This window comes from Seriola aureovittata, chromosome 7 (genome assembly GCF_021018895.1).
Source record: "Seriola aureovittata isolate HTS-2021-v1 ecotype China chromosome 7, ASM2101889v1, whole genome shotgun sequence".
In the NCBI taxonomy this organism is placed as follows: Eukaryota; Metazoa; Chordata; class Actinopteri; order Carangiformes; family Carangidae; genus Seriola; species Seriola aureovittata.
This window is the reverse complement of record NC_079370.1, coordinates 1,000,567-1,027,081: the sequence shown is the minus strand read 5'-3', so window position 1 is coordinate 1,027,081 and position 26,515 is coordinate 1,000,567. Positions and strand designations below refer to the sequence as shown.

At 40.5% G+C, this 26,515-nt stretch overlaps 2 protein-coding genes across 3 annotated transcripts in view; both read left to right on the top strand.

The window, feature by feature from the left end:
- Positions 1 to 507: 507 nt before the first annotated feature.
- On the top strand, positions 508 to 21,125 carry smg5 (SMG5 nonsense mediated mRNA decay factor). Its single transcript, XM_056380926.1, has 22 exons — positions 508 to 2,531; positions 2,862 to 2,960; positions 5,284 to 5,407; positions 6,375 to 6,531; positions 7,503 to 7,592; positions 8,022 to 8,111; positions 9,026 to 9,104; positions 9,193 to 9,318; positions 10,750 to 10,818; positions 11,207 to 11,436; positions 11,757 to 11,894; positions 12,398 to 13,321; positions 13,477 to 13,646; positions 13,737 to 13,812; positions 15,576 to 15,751; positions 16,535 to 16,693; positions 16,888 to 16,947; positions 17,235 to 17,394; positions 18,744 to 18,834; positions 18,993 to 19,067; positions 19,153 to 19,291; positions 19,682 to 21,125. Exons 1-22 carry the CDS (start codon positions 2,467 to 2,469, stop codon positions 19,763 to 19,765), a joined length of 3,381 nt encoding a protein of 1,126 aa, XP_056236901.1. The 5' UTR covers positions 508 to 2,466; the 3' UTR covers positions 19,766 to 21,125.
- A 1,675-nt stretch (positions 21,126 to 22,800) lies between these two features.
- paqr6 (progestin and adipoQ receptor family member VI) overlaps positions 22,801 to 26,515 on the top strand; it is a 25,621-nt gene continuing 21,906 nt past the window's right edge. Inside the window, exon 1 of one of the 2 annotated variants that reach the window (XM_056381948.1) lies at positions 22,801 to 23,049. In XM_056381948.1, coding sequence (XP_056237923.1) covers positions 22,989 to 23,049 — 61 coding nt within the window. In that variant the 5' untranslated portion in view covers positions 22,801 to 22,988. Of the gene's footprint in view, positions 23,050 to 23,324; positions 23,543 to 26,515 lie in introns of those variants that run through there. The other variant, XM_056381951.1, reaches the window with a different exon arrangement.

Sequence of the window (26,515 nt, the reverse complement as noted above, 5' to 3'; positions counted from 1 at the left end):
TTTCCAGGTTAACTGATTAATTATTTGGTCCATAAAATGTCAGAAAATAGTGGGAGCCTAAATGTTTCTTATACGATCATACAAAGTAGAGAGAAACCAAAAATCCTCACACTTGACAAGCTGGGATCTGCAAATGTCTGATCTATCATCAAAAATTCTTGTCAACTAACCGATTAATATACTAATTGTTTCAGCATTACACTACATGTATAGGCTCACAGCATGCATCATGTATTATATAAGAAATCAAACCATCTATTAAGACAAGAATTCTGAACTTTATGTCTGAATTCCTACTGAAAAGATCTGCTTTAATGGTTGTACCTTTCTGCCAATGTTTTTATTTATTTATTTATTTTATCATTTTCTAGATCTACAAGCTCATTCACTCCAGTTTTGTAGATCACAGGTAAGTGTGTGTGTGTGTGCCTGGTGGTTGCATCACAGTGCTTGCTGATCTGGGTCATCCAAATTTTTTTCTGCATGTCAGGACAGTGATTCTTCCGTTGGTGAGCAGAGCAGACCATTTCCTCTCACTCTCACCAGCTGATGTGCTGAGAGTGAGGATGGCAGGGAGGATCTGGGAGCTGGGGACTCGACTGAATATAGCAAGCTTGTAATTATCCTCATCCTCCTACACTTAATCGCCTGCGGTTCCTCAGTGGGTTGGCAACTTCTGAGTTTGGACAGAGCAGGAAAAAAATGAGCACAATGGAAGAGCAATGGTTCATGCTGTGTAAACAGAACAAACAGAGCTGAGTTCCACCTCAACCTGCTCCACACCTGAGCATCAAATACACCCATCTACTTATTCTGTCAGCTTACACTCAATGAAATTATCAATAATGTTTTCATTTGCCATATCAAACTATGTACCCATGTAATAACCTGCCAGAATGTGCATTTTCTAATGTATTTATATCAGAATTACATTACATTTACAATTCCAGGCAAAAACACATCACATATAACCAGAAACTGTCCTTTTCTCTCTAACTCACACCCCATAGACTTACAAATGTCATTCATTTCCTACATCATTATTGCTGTCACCCTGTTTGACAGTCAGGAGTTGCATAAAAATACATAAAACTATGGAGGCAAGCGTCTCTCAAAATGCCATTTCTGTGTGATTTCAATGTTGCAGTTATAGGGGTATTAAATAATCTCTGATATTTATAGACCTCTATTGGCAAAAACAAGAATTACAACAACAGAATTTAAAGTGGCCATTGCCATTGTTCAATTAGGGCACAGTGACAGTGACCTTGCTATTAGTAAGGATAGTAAGAATCGCTTTAATGATGCAGCTGGTGGTGCTATTTTAACTGCTTTATATACTGCTGGGTAGCTTAATCTATAATATTACATCATAATTTACTTGTTGATTATGTTTTGCATTAATAATGTCAATCTGCAGAGTAACTAGTACCAATTGCTTTCAAATGAGTGAGGTGAAAAGTACAAAATGTAGTGGAGTAGAAGTATTGAATAGCATAAAATGTAACTACTCAAGTGAGGTACAAGTAAAAGGTACTTTCAACCACAAATATAATCAGGCAAAATAAGAAGAAAAAACAACAACAACAACAACAACAACAACAACAATAAAACACCTCCCCGTTTGGGTGGCCCACAGGTGCACAGGAGCTTTAACAGATTTGTTCACTATAATGTGACTTCTAATAAATCCATGATTTGATTAATAGCTGGTGGGAGACTAATGACTAAAGGCAAGTTCAAATAGCATGTTACTTAGACAAAGTTAGTGTGAAAGATTTTAGTATTGGCAGGAACGTAATAGGCTATGCTCACTATAAATACATTGGAGAAACAAGCCCTCCCTCCCTCTCTCAAAATATCAAACGGATGCATCATATGTGATGTCACAAATAACATGAAATAATTACTTGTGCTTTTACATGTATTTCAGTACCTGGTGTTCGTCTGATGCCTATTTTCTTTCTTTAGTTTTTAAAATTTGGGATTAATTAGGGGTTTAATTCAGATTTTCGAAAATGGGGGATTTGCAGCAGACTACTTGGCAACCCCCGATGTAATCTCGTGAGTGTATTCTGTAGTCTCGCGATATCCAGGCGGTCACTGCCTGATAGGAATAATGGCCGCCTTCGTAGCAATGGATGGAACGGGGAACTACACAAGAAGCTTATCAGTGCGTTTTAGCTGACCAGGAAGAGCGTAAATTACCGGGCACCCCCTCCTACCCGGGTTCAGAACGGATGGGTAGAGGGGGTCTTGCCAAAGGACACAAGAAACGAAAAAGACTCGGAGGGAAGGGGAGGAAAGCTAACGCTACCTTGATAGCTAGCGCTAGCTGGCTATCAACACGGTTGTCACTGCCGGGGAACAAACCCGAGTAGCCGTGACAACAGTGTGTTGGGAGGGTAGGAGGAAACGGCGGTTAAACGCTGGAGCGTGTGATCAAACAACCGGATAGTCGCTAATATGAGTGGACCGGGGCAGGACAGCGAGCCAGAGGCGAAAGTCCTTCTCATCAAGCGGCTTTACAGGTAAGTTGGCGAGGCCGTTTTGCCGAGCTAACCAATGTGCTAATTGAACGTTATTGTGCTAGCCAACTTAGCGCTTTATGAGAAATACTGCACTTATTCTTCCATTCAATAACCTGCCAGGACAATGATGACTAAACCTTACACACTTCCAATCATAGCAGTGTAATTTAGGTAAATTTGCTGCATTTACTGCATTTGCCACTGCTGTCTTTGTTATAGAGAAATGAAACGGAAAGGATTTTGGGTGTTAGCGCCTGACATCCCTTTATCGACCAGTAAATATTTAGCCTTGTCATTATGCTAATGCTCTTATTTCCCAATGCCACCCAGGGCTGTGGTGGAGTCCGTGCACAAACTGGATGTCATCATCGGCAGCAAAGCATCCTACAGAGAGGTCTTCAAGCCGGAGAACATCAGCCTTCGCAACAAGTATGTCAAGCAGTCTCAGCAGTGTGTGTGAAAGGAGGCAATCGTGTAATTTGCACCGTCTATGTCTATTCAGTTGTTGTGAACATCTGTAACAATTTAACCTCAAATACCAGCTGCGTGGGGTTAACCTCCAGTTCACTTAGCTAATATGACTGACCCTCATGCTGTCTTTTCAGATAAGTTAATCTGTGACCTACAGCATTTCCTTATCTTTATATATTATAGGCCCTTTGCAAACTTTGTATTCTGTATTGATCATGTGTCCAGTTTAAATCCAGCCCCAGTTTGTGCCCCTCATGTATTAACATGCATTCGAGTCACTGAGGTAATAATTGGTTTCTTTAGGAATATCATTAACTGGTGATGCTGAATAAACCCAGACAGTCATTTAAAAATACTAACAGATTTTTGTGATGAAATTTTCGCTTTTCTAATCAACTAGTTGAAAGTTTTCAAAGTTGTTTTCCAGTACTTGATTTGAAAACAGAGGTGTAACTTTAGAAGTTAAGCAGTTAAAATCTTGTTTATTCAGTGGATGTAGTATTTGTTTCACCCAGATGAGTAGAGGAGTCTGCAGGGATCCTATACCATTCTGAACAACTCTAACCATTCTTAAACATCGTTCTAGGTTTTTCAACCATCACTGGTTAATTATTTTTTAGAGAAACTGATGGTTATGGCTGATGGCTCTGTGATTCAAATGTATGCTAATACGAGGGGCACAAACTGGGAATAGTTCACATCCGGCTTGAGAATCATTGTTAAATATATCCACATGACCATTTGTGCTTCAATATCTTAATGTGATTTCATCTGTGACAAACTGGTCTCTGCAAGACTATACAAAAAAAAAACAACATAATACTCCTTTAACCATAGTCATACAGCTGAAGAACAGGTTTGTGGTGTCAATTTGCATACTTGATACAACAAACAAAAAGCTTGAAAAATGAAAGAGGAACTTGGAAGTACATGTGAGAAAGAGATGATGCGTGCCTACACAGTCAGACAGACAGGAGATGGTATCTCACCCTGTTCAGTGACTGTATATGGAGTGATCACATACCATTGCACATCATTTGGGATGATTTTAAACCTGTATTTACGGGTATCTACTGGTAAACAGATCCCCCAGCACATAGTTTAATGTGAGATCTTCAGTCACACACTTAATTAGTTGCCACCTCAGTACAAGGTGAGGCTGATATTATTGTTGAGTATCAGACATTGAAGATGGAAGAACCAAGCACAGAAGAAGAGATAAAGAGAAGCGCTGCATGTACTTGCCTAGCTGTATTAACATAATCTTGTAATTGGCTGCACACATGAAGTGGGGACTGAGATTTCATTCTGGCTAACAACTCTGACTTATGAATCAGTTCACACAGACTATGTGAGTCATAGTAAAGAAAAAAAAGCTTTTTAGCAATACAACAAATATTTCCTTTTGTCCATGGTACCAGAATTATCAGTTGTCATTGATGTAGTGTCTATAAAGCAGAGCTGCAACTGATGATTATTTTATTGTTCATTAATCTGCTTTGTCTTTGAAATGTCAAACAATTGCAGAAAAAAATCTTGTTTCTCACCAACGGTCCTAAACCTGAATAAACACTTGGTTGCAAGCTTTTTAGGAACACCTTGCTAAAACTAATAGTCTAATAAAACAGCCCTGCAATAAATCCTGCCTTCATGAAGGTTATAATCGTTTTGATGTTTTGTACTGTTCTGCATTATACAGAGAGATGGTTCTGTTATTTAGCCTACCCTCAGTGATGTAAATGAGGTGGACAAAATAATAGAAGAATCTGTCAGTGTAACACAGTGCAACAGCACCGCAAACTACACCCGGCCCAGTGACCACACAGTTGAGTCAACACTTCTCTAAGACAGTTACAAAAAAAAACGGAACACATATGATCTTTATGAAGGTAGAACTTATTGCAGGGCTTGTTTATTAAATTAGTTTTAGCTAGGTGTACCTAATAAACTGGCGCATGTTTGGTCCACTGTCATATACAGTATGGCACAAAGAAGCAGCCAATCATCACACATGAGAAACTGGATCAAGCAAAGATTGGCAATGATCCATGAAATATGATTAACTTATAATGAAAATAGTTGCCAAATAATTTTCTGTTGATTCGCTGATTAATTAGCTGACAACAGTTCCAACTCTACTGTACAGGCTATAACTTCTGTTCCTGCGTAGCTCCACCTGTTCATGTGAAACTAGGTTGGCTCATCGGTCCACTTGTGGTGACCTAACTACTTCCCTCACTTATGCATTCGTGCATCTGTTTTTCTTTCTGTGTTTTTTCAGGCTGAGGGAGCTTTGTGTGAAACTGATGTTTCTCCACCCTGTCGACTATGGCCGTAAGGCTGAGGAGTTGCTCTGGAGGAAGGTATACTATGAGGTCATCCAGGTTATCAAGACCAACAAGAAGGTAACTGTCCCCGCAGCTGTGGAAAATGACTCTCTGCATGTGTTAGCAAACCACTTTCTCACTTGTTAAGCTTGCTTGTCACCCTGGCTTCTGCTTAAAGGTCAACTCTTAACAATGACATCTGCTGTTTTGTGGTCACTAGCCCGTAAAATACCAACAGAGTACCAAGAGTGTGTACATGTTATGCATGGTTTGTCCCTGTGGAAATCAAACGTCCAAAAAATTACACCTTTGGCACTTAGCTCCGCTACTGGAGCGACACAGTAAAACCATTATTACCATTATCAAAGTAGACGGGTTATTTCTCAGCTGATTTGTTGTTATAAAAATGTTCACAGCTTGTGTCAGATAAATGATATAATATACTAAGATGCATGTGTAGTGTGAAAGGGATCACTTGTAGTGATGAATTTACAGGGAATTACTACCTGAATCTGCAGCTTCCCTCACCTCAAAGGTGCTTTACCGCAGCCCACACCTTTACTGTTTTGGTTCACACTCAATAGTCATAGCATTGTTTTCAGAAAAAACACATTTCATGAAAAGCAGAGCTAAAGGAGAGCGAATATTGGACTTACATTCATTAGGGAGCCACAATGTGATTCTAAATGAATGCCAATGTTACTTATAAAGTGCTGGATGTGTAAGTAATCACCTGTTTGCTGATGATATATCAATGTTGTATTTTTCACTTTAATTTGTTTTCACTTAGTTTATACATTTGCTGCATTGTTGTTGTCTTAATCAAGTGTTTAATTTAAGAAGTCTCTTCTTAAAACACAAATTTGCCAGTTTGGTATTTTATCTAGTGGTTGTGTTTTTGAACCAGGTTTCATCTGCATTAAATGTTTCTGAATTAATTTTTTTTAATGTATGTAAAGTGTATTTTAAGTGTTGTGTAGATAATGTTTATTATTACTTCTAATGTCTTGGTTTTTCTCTTTTCTGTCTCTTTCCTCCGCTGTAGCACATCCATAGTCGTAGCGCTTTGGAGTGTGCCTACCGTACACACCTGATCGCCGGGGTTGGTTTCTACCAGCACCTACTGCTCTACATCCAGTCACATTACCAGCTGGAGCTGCAGGACTGCATCGACTGGACCCACGTCACAGACCCGCTGATCGGTCAGACAACAAATTCATGCACGGACACTGATATAGAACATTCAGACGCAAAGGCAACGTCTAAACTCTTACATAATGAATGTGAGACGGATTTGTAACATTCTCAGATGTGAAACAGGCTGTCTGCTTTCCATATATTTAAAAAGCCTTTGTCACTGATGACTTTTGACCTGTCACACCAGAGAAATGAATGATGCTGAATCCAATTTTGCTGCTTCAGTATTGTGCATGCTTCACTAATGTGGCGTTTTCAAACATCAAAATAGATTAAATCACTGTTAGATGTTATTGGTAAGATATTCTAATATTGTAATCCACAGACTCGTAGCTTTTTCTTTTACAAATTTTGGCACCATCCCGGTTTTGTGAATTGCTTTACAAATCTTAATTTAATATGGTGCTGTGAGTGTTTTAAAACATGTGGATTTAACATCTAAACTGCACAAACTCTCTTAAACGTCCACTGGGTTAAAGTTTGACCTGAATTACTGCCGGTTTTAAAATGCACTCTGTGTTTAGACTCAACTCTCAGTGTTGTCACACCGTGGCATTCACACAAGGTGTTTGTGTGTCCATTGTTTGAATTGAGTATCAGATGTCAGTGTTCCCCCTGCACTATGCAAAGTGGACAAAAAGGTGGAGAAGTGCCGAGCCAGTCTCTTGTCAGCAAGGACAAACAGGCAGGTGTAGGCTCACAGTGGATATCTGGGTTTATAGAAATACCAAGGGCTAAATGAGGTCTGTAATCCTGTCTTCCAGCCCAAAGTATAATTTAATCTTATCATTTTAGGGACAGAGAAGGAATATCAAATCATTTCTAGATGCTGTCTCTAGCATTCGGGCTTTTCTCTGATATAAAACTGTTTGCTTTACTTGTTCTGTTATTGCATAACTCCAAGTCGCTCTGGGTAAGTGCATCAACTAAATGCTTGAAATGGAAAAATAAAGTGTTGTGTAATTGTTCCCCGCAGGCCGAAAGAAACCTGTGTCAGCCACCCCTAAGGAGATGGAGTGGGCACAGATGGCCTGTCATCGCTGTCTGGTCTACCTTGGAGATCTAGGTAATAACACGATAATAGAATATGCAATTAATTAATCTCTTTAGCCAGCTTGTAGAGGTGTGAGACGGCATGTGTGTGTGATTCAGCGTGGGAAATTTTGGCTTAGCTATAGAGTATAATTGGCATGGGGCTGTATGGTTGGTTTAGACTTAGGTTATACAGAGATATTGGTATTTTGATTATACATTATTTAACTGAACATTGTAGAAGATTATGGAATGTGTGTGTGTGTGTGTGTGTGTGTGTGTGCGTGTGTGTGTAAGAACGTTTCAGAAATAATTGAGAACCAATATCTCCATCATCATACGCCTTTTCTGTCATGATCATGCGGTCACATAGATTTCAAAACCAAAAGCAATTATTCTTGTTAATAATTGTTTTTCATATTTTAATATTATACTTATTTATTTAATGTTCTTTCCTCTGCAGCCCGTTACCAGAACGAGCTTGCTGGAGTGGAGGCTGAGCAGCTGGCAGAGAGGTTTTACCATCAGGCCCTGTCTGTCATGCCGCATGTGGGTGAGTGACTGTCATGTAAAATTCTTAACACAGCACTTTGCTGTTTCCATTGTTGAGGAGAACCTGGTAAAGTTTGTGTTTTATGGGCTGGGAGAGTGAAAGGAATATTTAGTTTCTAAAAAGCTGTGGAAATAATTTTATTCAGATGTGATTCTTTACGTAATAATAATGACAAAAATGTTAAATTCAATGGTTCAATCAAAAAGAAAAGTACTTAAGGAGGACACTGATCAATATTGAATCTATTTACAATGTTATTGTGGAAGAACATCATGTTTAAATTCCAAATACATTGTGTTCAGAGCTACTTATTCGCCGTCTTGCAGAGAGTTAGATGAGCAGATCTTGAGTCTCTCTTATCTCTGTACAGTAAATATGAACCTACAGACAGCAGCTGCTTAGCTTAGCTTAGCATAAAGACTGGAAACAGTAGGAAACAGTTAGCCTGGCTCTCTCTTGAGGTAACAAAATAAGCCTACTAGCAGAGGTGCTGGGCAACTTCCAAAATGTTCAACTATTCCTTGATGATATACACAGCTGATTTAATGTCCCATAGTTATACTGAGCTAACTGGATCACTGTTCATGTTCACTGACCTTATCTGTACTTGTAGCCTTTGTGAGTTTACTGCTTTATTTGTGGACTCACATGAAAAATATTGTCAGATGTAGTTGTGACTTCTTGCTTCTACGTTACTGAAGTAACATAAGAGGGCATCAAAATATTAGATATGATTATTATGATTAAGCTCATACACTTCTAACTTCTGCTAAATCAGAACAGATACTGTCGTAAAAAGGAGCATTACTGCTGTGCTACTGAAGTTGTTTGTGGTCTTGTTCTCAGTTCACGTCAGGCAACTCTAAAAATAAATGTTAACTTGTTTACCCATTTCCTCACCCACCTGTCTGCAGGAATGCCTTTTAACCAACTTGGCACACTGGCAGGGAGCAAGTTCTACAATGTTGAAGCAACCTACTACTACCTACGCTGGTGAGGAATGTTTATGTGCCATTACAAGTACATTACAAATCCAACCAGATCTGTTACACGTCTTAACAGATATTTTATCTGTGTGTAGCATCCAATCAGATGCCCCCTTCGAGGGCGCCTATGGCAACCTGAAGCGTCTGTTTGACAAAGCTGCCAAGATGTACCACCAAGTGAAGAAGCAGGAAATGAAGAAGCTATCTCCATCTCGACAAAGGTGAGGAGGATGTGCAGGAGGAGGGCAGCTCTGAAACCGGACAACATTTTTTTTTGATCAGTCCCAATTCATATTATAATATAATATAATATAATATTATAATTTATTCTTAAAGTGTTAATATTTAGTTATTTTTCCACTTGCCTTTGTTAATTCTTTTCTGTAAATTAAAATGTGCTCACTTGTATTTCGGTTCACGGTAAACTAATTCAGCCCATGTCTTTTTCATATCAATGAAATTAGATTTCCAGACATCCTTAAATCATGAGCCCTTTCTGGACAGCAGTGGTATCACTAATGGATTTCACCGGCTGATCAGTCTGAAATAAACAGAATGTTTTGACTTTACTGTACTGACATGCCAGAGTAATTTTAATCCAGTTCCAATTGATATTTGGGGCTTTGCGTAATTGTGTTCTCGCCTTTTGAATCACAAAGGCTCTCTAACCATTGGTGGGATTACGCAACATCTCACTGTAAATGGGATTAGATGATTGATGATCCCTGTGGGGAAATTAGTTTGTGTAAGCAACAAATGTAACAGGGTTCAGGAGAAATAAAAGACAAATATACAAAAGTAGAATATAAGATAAGCAGGAGACAATGTTTTGGTGCTTCTGGAAGAATTGATGGATTTTTTTTCTCATGTGGCTTTTCCCTGATGTGTGTTCAAAAGCTTTCAAAGACACATGAATAGGTTTACTCGTTAAGATGCAACGTGAATAATGTTTGTTTATTTACCATCAGGATTATTTAGATTAACATTGTGCGTGGAACAAATAAGATTAACAAATTCTTTTGCCACCAGGGCAGAAAACAATGCTGTCATTTACATGAACAAAGCCGAACCGAGCCCTGGTGTGTTCATTATGAAAACCTTTTGCACCCTTTAACTGGGTACACCTGTTAAATCTAATGCAATCCAGTACAAGAACTCTGCCGTTAGATCTGTCTTTACAGGGTTTGTTGCTGTTGACAGTCAGAAATGTGTAAATTCAATGTCAAACAACAAAAATGTTTATTACTGAATCATAGTTTCAGGAGGCATCGTATATGTGACTGAGAGGGGTTTGTTGTTGTTTTATCTCCTTATTTACATTCATGAGAGTGGCAGAATATTAGAAACTATTCTGAATTTAATGTACAACGCCACCACTAACTATGACCTCGATGCTAAAGCATATCATTTAATTAACAGTGCATTTGCCATACGGACGTGAGAGGGATTTCTTTCTTCTCATCTAACTCTCAACAAGAAACCAATTAAGCATATATTTTTCAGAATGTAATTATTCCTTTTAAATGTTCTCGGAAAATTACTCAGAGGGCAAAGACAAAAAATAGATTTCTCTATTTTGGTCAAGAAAAAAAACACTGAATTTGATTGAAATAATTGTCTGTCATCTGTCATTTTCCACCATTTCTCTGCAGATCAAAAGACATTAAGCGTCTCCTGGTGAGCTTCATGTACCTCCAGAGCCTGCTGCAGCCGAAGAACAGGTTAGTGAGCTTGTGGCGTCGCTCATCTCCCGACTCGTATCACACGTAACTTTATTTTTAATCCTTAACCGTTTTATTGCTATTTTAAGACCGGAAACACTGAACGCAAAATCAGATATTTGAATTTGTAAAGAATGAACAGATCTTAGGTTTAGGAAATCCAGTGAACACAACACAGTGACCCCAGACAGAAATGTTCAAACGAACCACTCAAGCTGCCGACAGAATGTACAAGTCGCTCATGAGCAAAACATGAAAGGCAGTCCACTTAAACCACTGCATTGTTATCCTTGGATTATTCATTGTTAAATTGTGTGTACCTTGTATTTTTTCAATGCCTCACTTTTCATTTTCATTGTGGCGTTTCCCCTCCTGTGTCTCTGTGTAGTCTGATGGAGACGGAGCTGACGTCGCTCTGCCAGTCGGTGCTGGAGGACTTCAACCTGGTGCTGTTCTACCTGCCCCCTCCAGCACATGGTGGTTCTCACCACTCCCCCAGCGAGGAAGAGGAGGAGCAGCAGCAGCACACTGACAGCTCCTGCCCTGTGCTGCCCGACACCCTCGTCTTCAAGATGGTGGTTACTTGTCTGATGGTGGTGCACAGCCTGAAGAGGGGAGGTTGGTGGTGTTGTGATGTTAAAGCTGTCAAAACTGTGGTTGTTGTGTATCGGAGATCTAAAAAGATTCTTCATGTTTATGTTAATAACTTATTTATAAATTTAAAGTTGAAAACAAAACAGTAGCATTTCTCTTTAAATGTCTTTTTCAAAAGCTGTAATTCCATTTCTGTATCATCTTCTTATTTCTAGCTGTACATGATTTATTCCACTCTGGGAAAATGATCATCATCTAGACCTCTGTTGGTACAAAAGAAAAGTTCACATTTCAGACAAATTATTTTTCTTGCTCAAACAATTATGGGTCTGTTGTGTCTTCAGGATCGAAGCAGTATAGTGCATCCATAGCTTTTACTCTGGCCCTGTTCTCCCACCTGGTGAACCACGTCAACATCCGGCTGCAGGCTGAACTGGAGGAAGCGGAGAGCCAGGTGCCTCCACTTCACACTGACGCTACAGGTGAGAGAGGGGAAACCCTGTCTCCATATGTGGAGCAGAAAATTCACACAATTGCAACTACAAGTTAGTTTTGAAAAAAATTAAAATAAAAATACTCCCAAGTCAGCACGGTACAGGAAATCTCCCAGTGCCTGTGTCTGCTACGTAGATCAATGCGTCAATCCCAATTTGTCCTCATCAGCAACATCTTTTAGGATTAAAGTGGTGCTCTTTGTGGTTTCAAATCTTTTGGGAGAACTACAGCAGCATGTGAAGTTTCTACCTTATTATAATGTATTTACCCACTCATGTCTTGGCTCGGCTGGCTGTCAAGAGTAATTTACATTTGAACACATTTATTTACTCTGTCTGACATGCTCTTTTAGGAATAACCCAGTGGAGAACATTTCATTTGTTATGTGAATTGTCTTGTTAGAAGCAAAAGATTTCAGAGAAACGTCTTTCGCAGTAAACCTGAATGAAAAAAAACAACAATAACTGTGAATGTCTCTTCTCTCGTCTAGATGACCTGGAGATGAGGGATTTGTCAGCTCCACCGACAGTTCAGTGTGACGAGAGGCCTCTGCAGAATGGTTCCCTGGAGCAAGAGGATGATGAGGAGGAAGAGGCAAAGGATGAAGATGGCTGTGAAAGGGTTGGTGCCAAGAAGCATAGCAGCGTGGAAGAACAGCGCAAGTTGGAAGAGGACAAACAGAGGCAGAAGAAGAAGTACACCCGCCTCTCTCGACTCCGCCGACGCCGCTGCGCCCGCAAGGACGGCCGAGGAGAGGACGAGAGCGACCTAAGCGAAGGCTTTGAGAGTGAAGAAGATGAAGATGATGATGAAGAGAAGAGGGGCCGTGCTGATTCAACAGGCGGCACGACGACGGGATTGCCCCTCAATCCTTCCTCTAACAGGAAGGAGACTAAGAGAGACCCCCTGGGTGAGGAGGGCAGCTGGGGGAGTGGCTCAGAGGAAGAGGAGGAGGAAGGAGGAACAGCGTTTGATGTAGAGACCGACTCAGACATGAACAGCCAGGAATCTCGCTCAGATTTGGAAGACATGGAGGACACGGAGAACTCGGACAATTTGGAGGGCCAGGCCCGGGAACACCAGGAGGAAGAGGAAGATGAAGAGCAAACCAAGGAAGAAGGAGGCGACAGGGATGGTGATACCCCTCCGACCACCAACGGGCCCCTCATGCCCAGCGACTCCAGCATCAGCAGTAACCTCCAGGCCATGTCCTCGCAACTCTTCCAGGCCAAGCGCTGCTTCCGCCTGGCACCGACCTTCAGCAACATGCTGCTGAGGCCTCAAGCCTCATCTTCCTCAGATATCCCCACCCCTACTGACGCTTCTGCTCCCCCCTCCCAAGAGACCCCTCCCCCTCCTGGGGATTCACCCTGTAACATGAACCCTGGTACTGCCAACGGAACCAATGAACATGGTAATGTGCCTTTTTACATCTAATCAGTATTTTTGTTTGCTTTTCTCAACTTTTCTGTTTTAATGCTTCATAAAGAGGTTGTGACTTTTTTTTTTTTTTTTTTTTTTAAATGTTGTATTTTTGATCTGACATTTTTCTTTCACCTTCTTCTGTAGACTTGGACTCCGACTCAGAAGGTAGCCAGCACAGCACTCAGTCAGTGCATAGTGAAAAAACCCTGTTGGAGAAGCTGGAGATTATGACCAATCAGGGGTTGATCCAAGTGGTGAAGGTTTTTATTGACTGGCTAAGGACCAACACTGACATTATCCTCATGTGTGCACAGGTAAGGGTGCAGCGCCTCCTGCTGATACTATAAAACACTGACATCTGAGGAGTATATTTAGCCAACTGTAATCCACTGCTCTCTCCGCAGAGTTCTCAAAGTCTGTGGAACCGACTGTCCGTGCTGCTCAACCTGCTACCAGATGGCAGCAAGATGCTCGAGGCTGGTGAGTTACTGGTAGACTGCACCGCATGGAGATTTATACTTGTCACAACAGCAGCCAGGGTTTGAGGTTTATCCTAAATCCATCTTACTTTCTTCAGTGATGTTTGCTCATGTCATTGTTCCAAGTCAGATTCGGCAAACCTTCATAACCACACAAAGCTGTCGTAAATCGCTTGTTCCAAGTCAGTGAATACCCTCTTTTCACGTGGAGGGACATGTTCTCATGTTGGACATTAACAGTCAAAAAACATAACAAATTTAGCAGTGTCAGGAGTGGTGTTAGGCTAACTTGATAAAAATGATAAACTATCACTACAGCTGTTCTCGTCACGTCATTGCAGAGCCGTAGTGTGACAGAAGTTCAGTGGGAACGGTTTGATATGAAGTTAGATCTAAAATAAAACCCAAAGCCACACAACAAATGAGAATATGTTCCATTACATGCGGTTTTACACTGTCAGCTGGACATCAAAATGAAAACCCTGTTTCATATGTAGGAGTGAGAAGAGTTTTCTGACAAATAGCAAAAGTGGCAATGCCACAATATTCATGCCTATAAAATGAAATAAAAAGAAGTCAAACAAGCCGTGATTTTACAGCACTGTGCAAAGTTTACAGGCACTAAAAGTAAAGTGAAGATACTTTCAAAAGTAATCCGATGAATAGCTTTTATTTATCAGTAAAAAAAATCAATCAAATCAATATTTGGTGTGACCTGCCTTTGCCTTTGAAACAACACCAATTTTCCCATGCACAGTAAACCTGCTTGCAGTTTTTAAAGGTACTTGGCAGGTAGTTTGTTCCAAGCATCTTGGATCGAAGCTGCCTCAGTTCCTTCTCTCTCCACATGTAATCCCAGACTGAGTCGATGATGTCATCAGGGTCCAGACCACCTGTTGCCTCACTCCTTGCTGTCGCTGCAGATGATTCTTTATGACTGTGGCCGTATGTTTGGGCTCGTTGTCGTGTTGAAGAATGAATTTGGGACTGATCTGACGCCTCTCTGATGGTATTGCGTGATGGATGAGAGTCTTAACGTCTAAAGTGCCTAAAACCTTTGCACAGTGCTGTACGTCACACTGATAAGACGAGAAGAATATCATTTTTACATTGAAGTTTTAGTTTATTTAATTTTTATTTTAGTTGATATCCGTATCCTTTTCCCTTTCAAACTTCTGAAAGCACAATTCCCAAAGTCAAACAATCGTTTTTCCGTCTTGGAGAAAGAGGGACATGGAGCCACTCACAAATTTCGTTTGTAAGAAAATTGAAAAGTAAGAGAAAATATGTGAGTGCGACAGATTCTGTGAAATCACTCATACGTGCCACTCAAGAACAAATTTGTTTATATGTGTATTACCTGCATGAAGCTCGTTGTATATCAGTATTGTCATTTGGTCTATTTCAGTAGAATAATATAATTATATATAATTTTACACATTTGTGAAGTTTACTAATTAAAATCTTGTGTAAATGAGACCTGAATCAAATTAAGAATTATTATTTGTTGGTGCGGTTTGATGTAATGATGCTGCTTTAATGCTTTTTCATGATAGCAGATATTTAGTTTATTTATTAGTTTTGTCCACCTCGGATCTCAACCCAGCGCTGTTGACTGACTTTACAAACCGTGCTAATATTCAACTCTCACACTGAATATTTGTCTCCCTGTGTGATTTCTTTTATTTTCATTTTGTGACTCTGCTCTGAATCTCCAGCTCATTTATTTATTTATTTATTTATTTGTCCATGTGTGTATTGCAGAGCTTGGCCTGAACGCAGAGGTGACAGAGCTGTTAAATGAGTGCGAGCAGCCGGGTTTGGTCCAGAGTCTGCTGCTGCCTGAGGATTTGGCTCTGCGACACCTGCCTGCTCTAAGCGTAGCTCACCGCCGCCTTGACTTTACTCACCGCAACCCTTCCCTCAGCCCCTTACAGGAGGTAAACTAACACACACACACACACAATGCTGCACAATCTACCAGCTTATTGTTGTACAAGTTGTTGAAGATGTCAAAACAGTGTACAATATTACAATCATTAATGCAATTTAAGGAAAGATCAATTAATTCAATTGCTGTTGTTTCTTTGGGGGGGGGGGTTGCTACTTGGGGACAGCCCACAACACATTATCACCTCATACGGTTGTCATGGCCAACATGACACAGTACAATGTTAGCGATCTGCTAAATGTTATACCACGTTTATCACGTAGTTGCTAACTGCGTCTGTCTGGCGTTTGGTGCTCAGCAGGTAGAATATTCGGTTTATGGGTTTAGCTTTGTGTTTGAAAACAACGAGCTGAAAGATGTTAGAAGATGTTAGAAGTTGTGTAGAGCTGAGGGGAACTGCTGAGTCGGGTGATAAGTCTCTGTGGGTTCATCATCATGAGCGCCACCTCTCATTACCTGTTATTTGACCCATTGTTAATATAAAAATCTTTATAAGAGCAGTTTAAAACCACTAAAATGTTTATTCTATATTTAACATTTATAGGTATAATTGTTATTATTTCATCTCTGTGTCTTAACATGATTCAGCCAGTGAAACATGTTAAGACACATGCATGTGCACCTGCCCACTTAACTTGCAGTTGTTGCAGTTTATGGGTAAAAGACCTTTAAAGTTAAATTATCCAACACGTGTTGATATCTTATCATCAGACATTTATCCTTTTAAATGCTTTAAATCTTCAAAACATTTTCTTCCATCTCTTTCCTTTAGTGTGTGGTGCGAGTGTGCTGCATTCGCAGTTTTGGCCACTTCCTCACAAATCTCCAAGGCAACGTGCTGCACTTCAACCCGGAGGCGGGTATCTTCACCAGCATCAGCCAGTCTGAACAGGATAATCTGGTGCAACAGGCCAAGGCCCAGTTCCGAATGGTGAGTGACATCTGAACAGAACAGTGGCCTGAACAACCACATGGGGCCCTTCATTCAGTCAAGTCTCATTACCCTGTGGGAGAGTTTAGACATTAAAACAAATGGTGATGTTTAATGAGCTGCAACCAAAACACCTCTTACTTTTACTGTCCCATTTGACGTTGACTGACCTTTCTTTATCTGTAATTGTCCAGGCTGAAGAGGAAGCTCGTCGAAATCGCTTAATGAGGGACATGGCCCAGCTTCGACTACAGGTTTTTACATTATCACTCTCTCCTCTGACTGTTTACCCTGTCTGTGTTTTCTGTGAAATCTGAGCAGCAGTACAGCATAGACACAGCTGTGCGCTGTTTGTCATCACAGTCATAAACCAGCCAACATCCATCTAAATCTCATTATCACACATCCGAGAGAGGCAACAGGAACAGTATGGCAGCCCTTATATAGTCATGTTATGTTTCTGTGACCATAACACCCACATATATCTTCCATTAATCACACATCATCAGCTGTTGGGTTTTTATTTGTCTGATCCTTGCAGTTGGAGGTGTCGCAGCTAGAGGGCAGCCTCCAGCAGCCCAAGGCACAGTCGTCCATGTCTCCCTACCTGGTGCCAGACACAGCTGCTCTCTGCCAGCACCTGAACCTGATCCGACAGCTGGCCGGCAGCGGCTGCTTCATCATCATCATCCCACGGACAGGTCAGTGCGCTGCCTCCTCCTCTGTGTGTCCTAAACAGCAAGAGAGGGTGAGGTGTTTGGTTCAGATCCCTGGCTTTACTGTACAGAGAGGCAATTGTGCAAAATATCAGACTATTTCTTTACTACGGTGCCAGATTTCAGTTCATTATTCACACTGTTACTTGAAATCTGGCAATATCACTATCCAGTGTTTGAAGAGTGTCTGCAGGTGTTGAAAAGTCTTTAGAAGTATGGAATTGAATTTCCTCAAAAAGGCCTAAGAAGGTATTAAAACTTCCTAAATGTAATTTATGTTATTATTTTCTCTTGTCTTCCAAACGCAGTATTGTTAGTTGTAAAATGTTTTTGTGTTTGATGGCGGGCGGGAGGCGTTACATACCTCTAAACAAAAAGCAGGATTGTTGGGACAGCGGATCGTTCGCATAGAGACAGTTGAATCCTTTTTTGTGGAGTTTCACTCAGCACTTTCCAACCTGTCACAGAAGCTAAGAAGTACATCATCTAATAATGTGCAGGTGTTGATTTTAGCAAAAAACTTTAATGAATCTGCACGAATAAATCTTTTTTGCAATTGATTAGTCCACTCATTTTCTGCCACTTATCCTGGTCCAGTTTGTGTTCATTTATTTAATTATATCATTAGGAATTATTGCTACACGCTGCCGAAAATTATGAATAATTCTAGACTGTTTCATCCCTAATGCTTTTCCATCATTCTTAAATACATTGGCCAGTGTGATTACACAGGTATTAAACAGGTGTTAAATTTAATTCTATTGAAATGTCTTACTCATCTAGAAACCCTGATGAATACCGTCATATATGACACAAGTTAACTGCAAATAAGGGTACATCTTCTTAACAGTCATTCTCAGATTACATTGTTATCGAGTTCATTGCATGTCCATAATTCCTGTGTTAAGTGGCTTCACCCATTCTTCACCCTGGTTTTTGAAGTATTTCTGTTCATCTCACTCTTCTTATCTAGACACAGAAAGACGCCTCTGTTTTAGTTTTTGGGGCAGAATATTATATTTCTCAGTACATTTGAATATTTGTTTGTATTCTAATATTAAAATTAAAAATACAGTAGATTAATTCATAATTGATCAGCTAAACATGTCACTGTGGTTTGACAGCTTAGGTTGAACACACATGATTCGTATAACGTACAGAGCCGCTTTAGAGCAATGAGACTGAGCAGACAGTCAGACTGGCAGTGACATTAAATCTCTTTATTTTAACCAAAAGTTCAGTTCCAGCTTTAAACATAATGCCCTGTTCACAAAGTCAGTCCCTGACTCACATTCAGACTGTCAGACTTGATCTGGACTGCTTCTGTGTTGTAGTAATTGATGGACTTGACAGACTGAAGAAGGAGAACGCCGGAGCGAGGGATGGCATCCGCTTCCTGGAGTCTGAATTTCGCAAAGGCAACAGGTGTGTATCTGTGGTAAAGGTATAGTGACTGATGAAGCTCCTCACCGCTCCCCTTCTTAGAGACAGTTTCTTGGCATATGTTAAAAACAAAGTTCACTTTTTCTCCATAAAACGTCCTTGTTGTAAAGGGTGATGTTGTTTATCACGTCCTTCTCTAGGTACATTCGCTGCCAGAAGGAGTCGGGTCGAAGTTTTGAAAGAGATAAACTGAAACGGCAGGACATTGAAGCCTGGTAAAACATTGCTGCCCTTCTTTTTGTTTTGTAACGCGCTCATCGGATGGCTTAGACTTTGACTGGTTCTCTCCTGTATTTCTAGGCATCTATACAAGATGGTGGACAGCTGTCGGCAGTTGACAGTCTCCCAGAACAACGGAGATGAAGATACAGCCGGCATGGTGACCATTCTTACCGGCCATCAAGTGGACGAGCTTTGCACTCGGTCAGCAGCGATGAAGGTCAGTCACTCACTGCATGTTGTTGCATTTCACCGACATGAAGAAACTCTCGGGGAGCGGACATTTACCACCAAACCCAGCAAAGTTTAACAGACTTGTGTTTCTGCTGTTTTTCGCTGCAGTGCTGCCTTCACTGGACTCTGTTCATTACAGCTCTGTCCCTGTTTTGTCATATTTACAGTACTACAGGAAATGTTTGTTATATAATACAAAGTATTTACTGAAGTTTACTAACATCTGTATGGTTTGTATACTGTGACCATTTAGACCTTCTGAAGCTTCTTCCTTTCTTCTCAATAGAAAGTTGTGTTGGAATATTTGTCCTGGCTGTAATGACGATTGAAATATTGAGGACAGTTTTGTATTTCCCCTGTTTTCTCCCCCTGCCAGGCGGCGGTGCAGGCGGCTGGCTCGGCCGGCATGGAGCTGAAGAACATCGTGGAGTTCTACCGTCAGTGGAAGGAGATCGGCTGAGAGGTCAAAAGGGGGGTAGCTGTCAGTGCTGCGAACAGCTGATCGATCACAACACTCGCTCCCTCTCTCTCTCTCCCACTCTTTTGCTCTGTGTGTATCTGCGTCTCCAAAGGCAAAAAAAAACAACTCAAAAGAAAGCTGCATCGAAGGAAAAGAGGTAAAGCTTAGAGAGCTGGAAAAGTAAATACAGTGGAGTAAAAAAATAAAAAATAGAGAAATGTGGGCGAAATGGCGCTATAAGAAACAGCAGATCTCCCACTCCCAATCCTAAACATAAAGAGTGACCCGTGGTGGTCGGGGTGAGGACACAGTGGGGGGATGCTAAACAACTTTTAAGTGCCCCTGGTTCACACCCTAACCAGGAATACACTGTATATGTTAGCAAACGAGTACATACTTGTCGAGAGAGAAACCGCACACACACACATAAACACACTCGCGCTCAGATGAATCCATATAGATATTTAGAGCAGTGGTTTGGATTTCTGTTTTCCCCCTTTCCCCTTTCCCTTCAGTCTGTATTTGATAAAACAGGGTCAGGAATGTGCGAGTCTGGTAGGGCTGCGTTTTGTAAAGTCGAGGGTGTATGAAGACATCTTTGAGATAGAGGAAAACACTCTCTGTCCAGCTGACACCCCGAGTCTTCCAGCCTTCAAAAACAAACCAGTGGTCTCGTAGCTCATAGGCCGGAAAGGTTGAGGAAGACAGATGTACACTTCTTCGGGATCGGTTTATTTCCTATATGGCTTTTTTAAATTTTATTTGGTTTTGTTTTTCTTTATTTGCGGTGTAATTTTGTGACCAGTGACTTATGTATTGTGCTATCTCTATATGAGAAAATGGAAAAAAAAAAACACGACAGGTGTCGCCCTGTTAAAGGTTTTAATTTGGATTTTATTTTTGTACCCAAATGATGTTGTTTATTTTGCTTTTTGTAAGCTAAATCTGAATGATATATGCAAGAATGTCTAAACGAAAGGGAAAGGGTTGTTATCGTCTGTTGATCCACTGAACAAGTTCTTCAGATCTGAGGAAGAAAAAAAAAAAAAACATATAATTCAGAATTTATTTATCAAGGTGTCGTGTTGGAGGGAGGGAGGGAGTGAGAGAGGGAGGGAGGGAGGGAGGGGGAAGCTGATTAGCTTCATGTTGTAGCTAGTCATCAAGGAGACTCGGAAGAGAGAGGGCCAGCTGTCCTGACCCTGAGGAATGTGGGTTGTGTTTGGACCCCTGTAAACTCCTAAAATGTATCCCATCTACATCACCATTTCCATAGTGACTGTCCCATCATGCACAGTGCAAAAGAAAACCAGTATATGTGTGTGGCCATGCATTGAACAATAAAAAGAAACTCATAAGATGCTGACTTCAGTCTTCTTATCACTTCTCTGTGCTGCTGCTGACCTCCAGTCGTCTCCTGTGGTTCTGGAGAGAGGGAGCTGCTTTTCAGTGGGCGTGACATGATATATGATTTAGAAAGTCCAGTTTAAGTTACAGATCTGAGAATGTGAAAGCTTCTCAGGCTTCTCAGACTTCAGGGTTTTATAATACTCCGAGACAGGTTTTTACAAGTGGAAATTTATCACGGCAGAAACTATTTTATCTTTCATTGCAAAAATTCTACCATAAACAAATACTAAGTTCACACTACAATTTAATCTTATAGGAATGTGTGCTTGCATGTGATTGGCCAGTGCAGTGTAGTGCCATGCCGGATGACATTTCATAACATTTTTGCCAGATGACCCGTTTTTTTGCCAAAGCCTCCTGCATCGTGGCTTATCACAACAATCACAAATTGGTGTTTGAGAGCAGTGCTACTGTTTGTGGTCTGCTGATAAAAATAAAAACGGTGATGAAACAAGCTAGAGTAACAACTTCACATTTCCAAACATTGTGCAGCAGAGTTTCTATTCAACAAACACACACAGGCTCGGTCAAAGATGAGCTGCACCACTGGAGCAGCTGGAGATGGCAGCGAAAGATGTCACATTACATTTCTCAGTATCCAAATATTCGCTTGAATACTTGTATACTGGCCGTTTAAGGAAAACAGCCAGTATACAGTGTATACAGTTTTTAAGGGAAACAACCAGTATACAAATATTCGCTCTGGCTGTTTAAGGGAAACTGCCAGGCCTTGAGTTAATATTTGTGTAACAGGAAGTACAATGTGATCACAGCATTAAGTCTGAAAAACGACCCTGATGCCGTCACCCAGGAACTACAAACTACAAAACACAAAGCCTGTTTTACCAAATGGGGCTGTGGAGTTTGACAGACATTTATCAGGCATGGAGAGTCTAATGAAAGCTGCTACTGCATTATGGGAAAAGTAAGCACCAGTGTTGACCTCAGCTGCACTGATTCGAATTTCTTTTTAATGAGTGTCGCAAGTTTTCCAGCTTCGTAGACTGATTATCTTACAAGACAGTCGACAACCAGTACACACACCAGAAAAATGATAATATTCAGTTCCACATACTCAAGAACAGAAATATGTTCCGTCTTAGCTGCCATGCATTTTCTATAAATTGTACCAAAAACAAAAATGTCATTAAAGGGCCGACTCAACACATGAGGATTATTCAGCTGAATGTTTCTCAAACAGATTAATCCACAAATCTTAATACATACAGCAGAGAAACACAAAATGAAACTGTGATGTAATACAACAGTAAATTACTGGAGCTCCCCTGAACTTATGTAAGTGATTTATCAGGCAGTTAGGTGCCGCCTCTCGATCTAAAATCCTTACAGTGAACCTGAGTGACCTAAACCCCGTCAACTCCTCGAGTCTTTTCAGACACCTGTCTCTGCCTCTTCTCTAAAACTAGGTCTCCATGTGCCAGTCTCTCTCTCCTCTCCTTTTTTTTTTCTCCCCTCTCTTCCACCTCTTGTGTTCCTCTCTGTCCCGGGCCCCATGCCCACCGCTAGCCCAACACACAGAATAACCAATCCCCAGTCAGCAGGGTCAGTGCCACCCTAACAGGAGACGGCTGGCATTGGTGCTGGCCCATTTTTTTTCTGCTGGGTAAGGGGGTTGGGAAACCTCACTGACCCAACAAAATCCTCTTTCTGGGAGCTCATGAAGCTGTAGGGCTGCAGGGATCTTGGAGTGGACGGATAAGGCTGCTGAGACAGGATGAGAGGTTTAAACATGCACAAAACAAATTAGTTAGACTCATAAGTTAGTTAAAAGTGCCTGTGATCTGCCTGAGAAATGTCCATGCAGGGGTCAGTGCTCGCAGTGGGAAAATGCCTCGCCTGCTTGGAGTTTATGTGTAAGTAACTTCTTCTTTATTTGTCTCTCTGGACATGCTTGGACTTGCACATGTGCATCTCATTGGTCATTGTCTTGCATAATATCTCTTCATTGCATTTCGTTGCCGTCCATGTTTGCCCCCATGTTAATGATGCTGGAGCTCTTGTCCTCTCTGCCTCGTCTCCCCAATCGGGGAAGACAAGCTTTCTTTTCTTTGCCACATCCAATAGAAAGAAAGTCTCAGCCCTGAGGGAGGGATTTCGACATCGGAGGGTCCAGTATTGTTTTTATTCGTCTGCTGCAGGAATGTGCGGAGGGAGAGGAAGAGAGGCGGGTGTTCAGTACAACAGGGACAGGCCAGACTGGGGAGTATAAGGATGGACTTATAACTTTTTCATCCTCCAAAAAAAAACAAACCAAAAAAAAAAATAATAGTTGTATTTTTTCCTTTCGACGCTCCGGAATCGCTTCATCTGTCTGCAATGATCCGATTGGACACATAAAGCTGAAAGGTCAGACCAGGTTTCTGTGTGTCAGCAGCAGTTTTTCATCATATAGCAGCGCAGTTGCACCGAGCGTGACTGAACTGTCTAATGGTCCAGCAGACCCCCCCCCCCTCACACCGTGTGTACTTTCACCCGTGCGTCACTCCCACTCCTTTATGGGAACTGAATGTCTTTGCCCAAAAAAATTACTTGCGAAATATTTGAGGACAGCAGATACCTTCGTGTTTTCTTACTTCAACATGACAAACACAATTAACTGGGTTTTCAACCCGCTCATCTTACTGTGACGCAATTTGTACGCGCATGTTTTCAGTGTTTGCTGGAGCATCCTGCTTCAGTATCCCATAAAAATGGTTTATTAGTTTTAATGCTTCTTCTTTTTTACTGTTTACTCTTCCTCTTATTTTATCTTTTGTGAAGCTGCACAATATCGAAGTCTGCTCATTTTCTCTTTTCTCCATGTTTTCTACTCTTACATTTTGAGAGTTATTGTCACTTTGCAATCGGATATTTTTACCTTCAAACCATGTAATTGACTAATATAGTATGATGCATTGCTATAAACTAAACAACCCTGTGGTAAATAAACTCCACAGCTCCACAGTGACCAACCATAACATTAAAATAATACTGTTGTATCAATAGCCTGCATGCAAATTCAATAACAAACTGTAAAATAGTATAACAATCTGAAAGGTGCCATTCTGCATAAATGAATGCCGTTAATTACATGTAAGTACATACATGTTGTACTTTTACTTAAGTAAAAGATTTGACTGCAGGAACTTGTAATGGAATAGTTTATACTGTAGTTCTGCTTCTTTAAGTGCTCAAGTTTTTTTTAATAAATTAGGTTATTGAAATTTCTAACTAACTAACAATTACTAAATAGCTAAAATAATCAACACAATTCAAACTCAAAATAACTTTATTTATCTGTTAGGAACTTCATTTGTGTAAAAGCGTCAGTGTATACACAACACATGGTCAGAAAAACTAACAAACACAGAGTAGACAACAAACAAGTACAGATTAACTGGTGTAAAGCAGTTTAAGATACTAAGGGTGGTTCAAATAGTCCATAGATAAATAGTACAAGTGCAATATCTGAAGCTGTTTTGATAAAATTAATAATTAAAAGTATATCACTGAAAAGCCTTCTTTAAAACTGATAGTAGATTACTTTTATTTATTTTAGAGGCTGTGTCTACGCCTGTGATCCAAATCCAACAGCAAACAATGTTTGTATCTAAACCTTGATCTTGGAACAATAAGAACACAAACATGATGATATCAAGGACGGAGGAGGGACGTGTGCAGCACAAGTGCCTAAAACTTAGTGCAAAGTCTCGTCCTGGCTCCAGAAGTAATCACGTAAACTTTGGGAGTAACCAGTAGGGAGTCAGCACAGTGATGACATCACCTGTGAAATATGTCCTTGTACCATAATCTTAGTACAACAGCTGAATTTTTAATGAACTGTGAACAGGACAACGTGATTTTTTTTTGTTTTTATACTGATGTTACACAAAAGGAGGCGGGATCAATCCTGTGGAATTTTCCCACAGGGACAATAAAGTTTTGTTGTTGTTTTTTTTTCTATTGAATAATACAGCCTGTTATTTTAAGGATCCAGAGTAATATGCTATGCAGCTGGGTGTGTCATTTGTCACACAGAACATGACTGTGAATGGTGTATTTTAATTAATATTTTTTGGAACATGACACTTTATCAGCTGTCATCAATCAATCAATCACTTATTTTGCCAAAAACATTGGTTTATAGAAAGTATCTACAAGGTCTAGCACTTGACTCAGCCTTATAAAGTCCAGTTTCAATCATGCAATTTAATGCAAGCTAATGATGATCAAGCAAACTGTGGAAAATTATAAGAAGTGGGAGGAGGGGAGGAGGTCACTGACCCTCAAACAAATAGTCTCAGTAGTTTGGTGAAGCGGTGCTGTCATCAGGGCTTGTATTGAATGTGTGGGACTTGAATAAATTATCTTTTGTGTCACACTGGTCTGGGTTCGGATGAACTCGACACTAGATCTTTGCAGAGATATGATGAGATAGAAAAGTTGTGTTGACATAAAACTGGATGTTTATCCTGTGCGGAATCAAACAGGATGTCCTCTCTGGTTAGAGTTGGGACAAAGGAGTGCCCCCCACAGGTTCATGTAAAAGCTCTAATTCATCGAAGTCATGTGACAGAAGTAAGTCAAAGGCAACTGGACTTCCTGTAACCTCGGGGACATTTGGTTATCCGAGAGGTTTAGTCAGTTCTGTAGTGTGAGGTGGAGTAACTTCCTAAATGTAACTGTTGTGGCTTGAGGTCTGAGGTCATCAATGTCATGAGACAGGAAGGGCAATCGTTAAAGAACAGATGTTTTACCCACGCTGGCTCTATGAAATATGTCAATGACTATTTGATGGATTGCCTTTAAAGTTTTCACAGACATTCAGAGCGCCTAGAAAATGAATCCTAATGACTTCAATGATTCCCTGACTTTTTCTCTATAGTATCACCAGCAGGCGTTTTCTAGAGCCAGTGTTTGGTTTGTCCCTTCTGGGCTACTGTAGAAACATGGGAGTGCAGCATGACAGGCTACTGTGGAAGAGGACCTGCTCCCTATGTAAATATGAAGGGCTTATTCCAAGCTAATGAGAAGACAAAGATTCTTAGTTTCAGGTGATTATACAATAATGCAAACTTACCATAAATATTTATTCCATTTCTCCCAATAAATTCCCCTAAATCCTACACAGTGGTCCTTTAAGCCGCACTCTTTAGCATTTATAAGCAGTATGTAAGTATCTAATAATATAAGGCTGCTGTTGTAATCATTTAAAATATATCTTCATAGGAGGTGTAATTGCTGACAAATATGTAGGCCTACAATAATGTACACACTTTAAATGTCCTTATAGCTCCATCCAACGACATTATAGTGTGTTAGAAGCCATTATAATAAATA